This window comes from Photinus pyralis, unplaced genomic scaffold, assembly GCF_008802855.1.
Source record: "Photinus pyralis isolate 1611_PpyrPB1 unplaced genomic scaffold, Ppyr1.3 Ppyr1.4_LG8, whole genome shotgun sequence".
Classification (NCBI taxonomy): Eukaryota; Metazoa; Arthropoda; class Insecta; order Coleoptera; family Lampyridae; genus Photinus; species Photinus pyralis.
The window spans coordinates 12,998,748-13,005,644 of NW_022170819.1; the positions used below are offsets into that span (position 1 = coordinate 12,998,748).

A 6,897-nucleotide genomic window follows, 5' to 3' on the forward strand; every position below is an offset into this window, starting at 1 on the left:
TGCAATTACCAAAGAGCGCTGACCTTACTCTAGTGTCAACAACGCGAGAATCTCTGGATCTCTATGACGTTTTCATTTAATACGGATTAAGAGGTATCGTAAATGTATTGATAATAATAACGGCCATGCGTAAAGAAATTCAAGTAGTTTCTTGTTTTTATGTGTATTTTAACAAAACTGAACTGTGGTTTGCATTTTTAAATGAGTTACATTATTTAATGATCGTCATATCAGGGTTTCAGTTTGTCAACTCATTCCCACTTAAGTATACCATTGTGAATATCTGAGTAGCCAGATAAAATATATACTTGCTTATTGTAACTATTTTTATTTGAGAAAAAGAAACATTTAATCGTCTAATAAATCCAAAGGTGACGGGTTGTTGACTACCCCTACATCATCGGGTAGCTTATAGCCCAACACCTGATTACGCCTGGCTCGCATTACCTCGATTACATCTTTAGTTGACCTTTTCAAATGGCTCTCATACGGTTTTCCTTGCTTGGTCTTATGAGCAAACTCATCCAATTGCTTTTGACCAATAGACATTTCACTAAAATCGGTCCGTAAGTGAGTGCAGATGGAATGACATACTACCTACTTCTCGATTTCACGATGTAATGACTTTAACCTCGCGCCTACAATTGCTTGGTACGCAGAATCCTTTTTAAATTCGTAATTTGGCGCCGATTTCGATTGAGCTTGTATACAGTATTTCAGTAGACCTTTTAGCTTTTCCAACGCCTCATCTTCTCTGTCCGTGAAAATCTAATCACAATGAATATTTAAGTCGGTGCTCATACTCACTGTACTCAAAAGAACTCCAGGATTCGACTGATGGAAAGCCAAATATGAGTCTCGCGTTTTCAGTATTTCATTAACACAAAATGCCATGCTATTCGGACCAGTAATGGTTTTAGCCGGGCACGGGAACTGATCTAAAATCGCAACTTTAAGTGAATTGGCAGGGATAGACGTCAAATACTCTGCGCCTTATCCTCAGTAGGTGGAGCGCTTGAGTTACTTAGCACGCTTAAAACTTCAGTTTCCCCAAGAATTGTACCGCTAATGCTTTTCTGATTCAACGGCGTCGGAGCTCCAGAGGTAGTTTCTTCGTTAAAAGTGACACTGCGCGAAGAGTGTAGTAACTGAAACGCAGACATGCTTATTGAAAGGCAAACTTGATCGAGGCATTTACAGTCCGACTTTTCTTCATTCTGGATTGAAATGTAACGCCGCCACTTTTGCCAATTGGCGGTGGTGCACCATCGGATTTGGTTCGGTGAATTGAGCTCTTTAATATTCCATATTTCGCGCTGAAGTTGGACTGAGTAGTAAATTATGGTACTTCAGTCAACTCTTACCTACGTTTTTTCAAGATCCGTTGTACTTTCCGTTTCTTCTTTACTTTTTAGTGAAACTTTATCTGACCAAGTTTCACTGTCATAATATGCAGCTTTCTCTATTTCTTGTGCGATTGTACTGTACCTCTCCAACAATTCCTTTGCTTTCAACGGGGCGCTTTTTGTTTCTGGTGCACCTTTCCGACTAAAAATCGAGTCGGTTCGCAATTTCGTGTCTTAGTATTGCTGCCTACCTGATAATAGTCTCGTTGTAAACACGGTACTTGTCTAATATGTTACTAATGTGAACTTCTTGCGAGCTAGGCATTGCCAGCACCAGATGACATTTCATATTTTGTGCGCGCAAAGTTAGGGCACCTTTGAGATCCATGTGGAGTATCAAAGCAGACGAACTGCCCACGGGTTTGGCCAATTCTTGTTGAGCTAAAAACGCAAGCGTGATGATAACGAAGAAGTGTACGTTTCCGTTACCAAAACCATAGCAATGGCCCAGTACTTGCGACACGGTGAGAAACTCTCCATTGCGAGCCATGGACCAAAACTCATCCAAATGAACGTGATAGTACCAACTGTGTTGGTCGTTATCTTCAAGCTTGGGTCTTGTAGTGTGACTTACACCTCTTACAGTGCGCCTAAATAAATTCACTCTTTAGTTTCAACATCAACTAAAGCTACTTACTTCGGGTTTAACCGGCAAAATTTGATTAGCAACTTGCTTTTGCCAGAACCTGGCGGACCAACTAATATGATAATTGGAGCGGGAGGTATGTCAAATGGAATAATAGGGAGACCTAAAACTGGATCGTTTAACTGCTGTATAAACATAGCTGTAGATGCGTTCCGAAAGGCTTCACTTTGAATCGATCCCTCAAAAACATTTTTAGCAGACACCTATAGGTACAAAAAAGTGTTATCTTATTTATTGAGTGCCCTAAGAGCGCTTGCCTTAGTCTCGGCATCAATAACCTCTCCATCAAGAACCGAGATATAGTTGACGTTATATATGCAAGCGTCGAAATATCGATCTAAACTACTCAGATAATTATCTCTAAAATCGACTTCACTTAAAGAATTTAAGTTTCTCAAGTAAGATAACTCCAACAGATCTCTAAGATTGTTGGCTTGCACAGTGAGAGACTGAAGTGTGTCCATTCCTTCACAGAATTTAATTGTACTTAAATGGTTGTAGTCTAAGTTTAATTTCAAAATGTCGGGCAATGTCTTTAAACCTCGGCCTTCACCTTCTTCAAACGTCTCTATGCCATTACTTTCAAGATTCAAACTCAGCAGCGGCATGTGATTCAGATTTTCGATGCACTTGATCATATTGTAAGACAAATTGAGATGTTTTAAATATCTGCAGAATAACACATTGCAATATTGGTAAGGCACTCGAGACTCACTTAAGTTCTTGAAGCCCTTCAATCACCTTAATTTGGTTGTGGGAAATATCTAAATGGACCAGTGACCAAAACAAGCTGAGATCATTAATCTTTGCCACATTATTGAACGAGTAATTAACGTACGTTAAATAAAGTGGAGGGTTGAAGTTCAGTAATTTTCCAAGGCAGTTGTGTGAGACATCCAGATACATCAAAAAGGGCAGTTCACTTAAAGATTCCACATTTGTTAGGTCATTATAGGACAAATCGACGTATTGAAGAAAGTGATGTAACTGAATAATCCTAATGTCTTTGAGGAACTGAAATTCGCAATTAAATACATAGGGAAGTCACGCCGTGGATTTTTAACCTTCTTTGAAAGATTTGCCTTGCACAGCACAAATCCGTTAGTCTCGGGCGATTTATCCAAGTAGGAGGAACAGGCAGCAAGAATGCGGTCCGTTAAAACACCTTGCTGTTCCATTTCGTTTAACTCCAAGTCTTCATAGCGCGTCAGCTTGACGTAGGGTTTATTCTTATCGTTCCAAGGATCCTCCTCCAAACCATGCGAGCCCCATCCAACTACAAAAAAGTATCACGTGCTTAGGAATTCTAACATGGCAGACTCACCGGGAAAAAATATATTGGGGTCAGGACTTTCCGGTCCCCAGTTCACAAGAAATTCGTCTTCGGAAGATTCACTTTCCGATACCCTTTCCTCCGAATTTTTTGAGGAGTTGGAAACATTTAGGGTAGGGCTTGATCCTTGAAGTACATTAATTTGCGATACTCTCGCCGAGGGGTAACTTCTATTAGATGTCATTTTTAATTCGTAGTGACAGAAATTCGTTTTCAGCGCTATTGTTTTACGGTAAATGGCGAAACTTACTCGTTTAGTTTTGCTACCATTCTTCTTGGCCAGGTTATGTGATCAGTGATTGGTGGCCGGTGCAGCAGATCACACCATGACGATGGTTCTCGACTTTGAGGCTTTAATGATTATTGGCACAGAGGAAATGCAATTCTTCTATGTTATTGGGTAGGCTATCATTGTGACAATGATTACGGTTCGTCGTGGAACCTCCCGTTGAGACACTGCACGAAAACCTAATTCGGAGTTGTCGAAAATAAAAATATTACTTTGGAAACTCGGACCGTAACGGCCTTTTGAGCTCAGAAGGCGCGTTTATGCCTTATCTGTAACAGAAACAACACAAAGGAAGGAATAAGAGGGATAGCCAATAGCGCGGCACAAAACATTGCGGTAGTTCGAAATTAATCAAGTACTCGTATACTAAAACAGTATTTAATACTCAATAAGAATCAATAATTAGAATGACTTTAGACTAGCACAGCAGAATTTTGATCGATAACGAATCGTCCGTACAAATTGAAGGTTTAGACGTGGTACAAAGGAATCTTCGAAGTGACAAAAGTAACGTAGACCAAATCAGGTCTTGGAAGATATACCTATTCTTCGTAGCAACAAAAAGCGTCAAAAGGTTTCATAAATACTTGCAGTTAAACCGGAACAATAATGAAGGTGTAAACAATTAACTTCCATGGAAGTAGGTCACCAGGTAATGTAGGTATTAGGCGATTGATTCGACATTGTGCAATATTGAGAAATCCAAAATTCTACGGTTCCAACACAGAATAGTGATGTAGGTAACAATAATCAGGTAGACAATAACGAAGAAAAGAATAAGCTAGAAGTAAGAGGGCCGTAAACCGTCAATATATCCGCCAAAACGCGTCGGTAAAAGCAAATCGCAAGAGAAAACCTTCACTCAAATATATCTTACATTAATTAAAAACCAGCAAATAAAATTCCTTATCGTGATACATTCTATTATTAATTATACACATCGCATAATCAAGGTTTCTATTTTTTGAATTTGCCACAACATGGCGGACGGGCTCAATTGTCACCACTGTCTTGTATAGAGTTCACTGTAATCATTGAATTTTTTATACAATGCTGTAATTTAAACTAACCGGGTTTACAAAGGAAATATATAGATGGCGTAAGAATACTAGTATTAATTTGGAACTTAAATAAAACGTTATACAATATTTCATACTCCCAGAGAGCCCTAGGTGCTGCATCCCGTTTCACCCAAAATGTTTAGAACTCTCATGAGTATTTTCCGAAGTTTTTTTCTTGAGGGTCATAGCAACTCTCGTGGCTCTTCAGGAAATTATGGAAAGCCTTCACGGACAGACACTCGTGCCTTGAGCAAGAAGACGTTGTTTCGTATGGGCAAAGAAAGATCATATCAAAGAGTATGGCTACTCTTTGATCATACTACACTATGATCTTTGGTATGGGGGTTTAGAAGGTCGCTCAAAATCTTCTTAACTTAACATTGGTATTTTCTATTTGTATATTTGTAAATTATATTGTTTGTGAAGAATTAAATAACTAATAAAATACCTACAACTACAATTCATAATAAGTTACAAAGGCGAAACGAAAATAAAAGCACATCTCGCAACCCACCATACATAACAGTATAAAATGAATCTACTAGTACATTAATGCACAACAATTTAGTTCTAGTTCTAGTGAAACTTTCAGTGTAAACCATGCCTTCATATTTGGTCCCCCTAGTTAGAAAAAAGACTAAATAAATGTGTAAATTTACCGTTAATTATTAAAAAGGAATTTTGTGACAAGTATGCCGCCGCTACTGAGTATCCCCTCAAAGAACCCGCCGCTGATTGTGGCAGTTAAACTTATGCAACTCAAAATACACTCATGATTCACCTGTTGCATTAGCTGTTCATAATAATATTTTTTAACCTTTTAACGTAATGGCCATAAATTTTATCTTTACTATCCATCTGATGTACAACATACATTTTATTTTAATCATTAAATAATTTCCATTTTAAATGTTCATTTATTGATGGTTTAGTGAAGTAACCGACTCAAGTACGATGAATTTCTTTGCAAAATCGATACTACAAAAAGCAGGAGTAAGACCCACTCTTCTCTCTTCAATTTGTTGCACTTGCAATTTTTTAGTATGGCAATCTGCACAGATTTATGTCGACAAAGGCTCTAACAAAGGTGACGTTTAATAATGGAATCAAAACGATTACATTGGCTAGCCCCGAAACACGGTACGAAAATGTTTGAATTCATTTTTTAATCTTTGAGTTGTTAACAGAAACACGCTTTCAATTCCAATGGAACGGGAGCTTTTGAAACATTTATCGGCCGATTGGGAGAATAACGATTTGCGGGTGATTGTTTTAGATTCGGAAGGTCCACTTTTTTCGGCCGGTCATAATCTGAATGAAATGGTACGATCAGTTAATCGATATTATATAGTTAATCGCCGTTCTTGCAGACTACGAAAAATAATCTTGAGGTACACAATGAAATTTTTCACTTAGCATCTAAGGTGATGTTTGCCATAATTGATTGTCCCGTGCCTGTTGTTGGAAAGGTGAAAGCGGGGGCGTTTGCGGCCGGTTGTCAGTTAGTTGCGCAGTGCGATATTGCAGTGTGCACACCGAATTGCAAATTTGCTACACCTGGGTAATGGATTTGTATTTAGGCTGAATATTTTAGAACTTATTGCAGAGCAAATGTTGGAATTTTCTGTTCGACACCGGGTGTTGCAATTGCACGCTGTGTACACCCTATGGTTACACGTCACATGCTGCTTACAGGGTTACCTTTAACAGCAAACGAAGCAAAGGACAACGGGCTGGTTTTTAAAGTGTGCAAAGAGGAAGATATAGACAAGGAGGTCGACCACATTTGTCAAAGCATCATGTCAAAAAGTCGCGCAATTATTATGAATGGTAAAAGATTCTATTATAGGCAGGTGGATTTGCCGATTAAGGAGGCATTTAAATTGGGTGAACAGGAAATGATCGACACCTTGTCTTTGAGAGACACACAAGAGGGCATCGAGTCGTTTCTGCAAAAAAAGAAACCTAATTGGTGTCACCGTCCAGACCCATTAAATAGTAAATAGATTTTCATAGCTACTTATTGGTATACAAAAACAGGGATACACTAACAAGAATAATAGCGGCTACATATGGATACAAATTTTGGATATATTTATATAACTAACCAGAAATAATTATGTGTATGTTACTTAAAATAAAACAAGATAAGAAACCCTTAT

General features: G+C 38.4%; 2 protein-coding genes across 2 annotated transcripts; one reads left to right on the forward strand and one right to left on the reverse strand.

Annotated features, from left to right (window-relative positions):
* Window positions 1-318: 318 nt before the first annotated feature.
* Window positions 319-5,549, reverse strand: LOC116178965. The gene is made up of 14 exons (XM_031498635.1): window positions 3,636-5,549; window positions 3,377-3,555; window positions 3,117-3,328; window positions 2,768-3,066; window positions 2,310-2,721; window positions 2,044-2,255; window positions 1,836-1,996; window positions 1,598-1,787; window positions 1,369-1,548; window positions 1,199-1,316; window positions 986-1,148; window positions 808-938; window positions 602-768; window positions 319-553 (listed from the first exon to the last, which is right to left on the reverse strand). Exons 1-14 carry the CDS (start codon window positions 3,653-3,655, stop codon window positions 349-351), a joined length of 2,649 nt encoding a protein of 882 aa, XP_031354495.1. The 5' UTR covers window positions 3,656-5,549; the 3' UTR covers window positions 319-348.
* A 5-nt stretch (window positions 5,550-5,554) lies between these two features.
* LOC116178964 (enoyl-CoA hydratase domain-containing protein 3, mitochondrial-like) lies at window positions 5,555-6,896 on the forward strand. Its single transcript, XM_031498634.1, has 5 exons — window positions 5,555-5,728; window positions 5,778-5,875; window positions 5,923-6,058; window positions 6,106-6,296; window positions 6,342-6,896. Exons 1-5 carry the CDS (start codon window positions 5,690-5,692, stop codon window positions 6,739-6,741), a joined length of 864 nt encoding a protein of 287 aa, XP_031354494.1. The 5' UTR covers window positions 5,555-5,689; the 3' UTR covers window positions 6,742-6,896.
* The last annotated feature ends 1 nt before the right edge of the window (window position 6,897 follows it).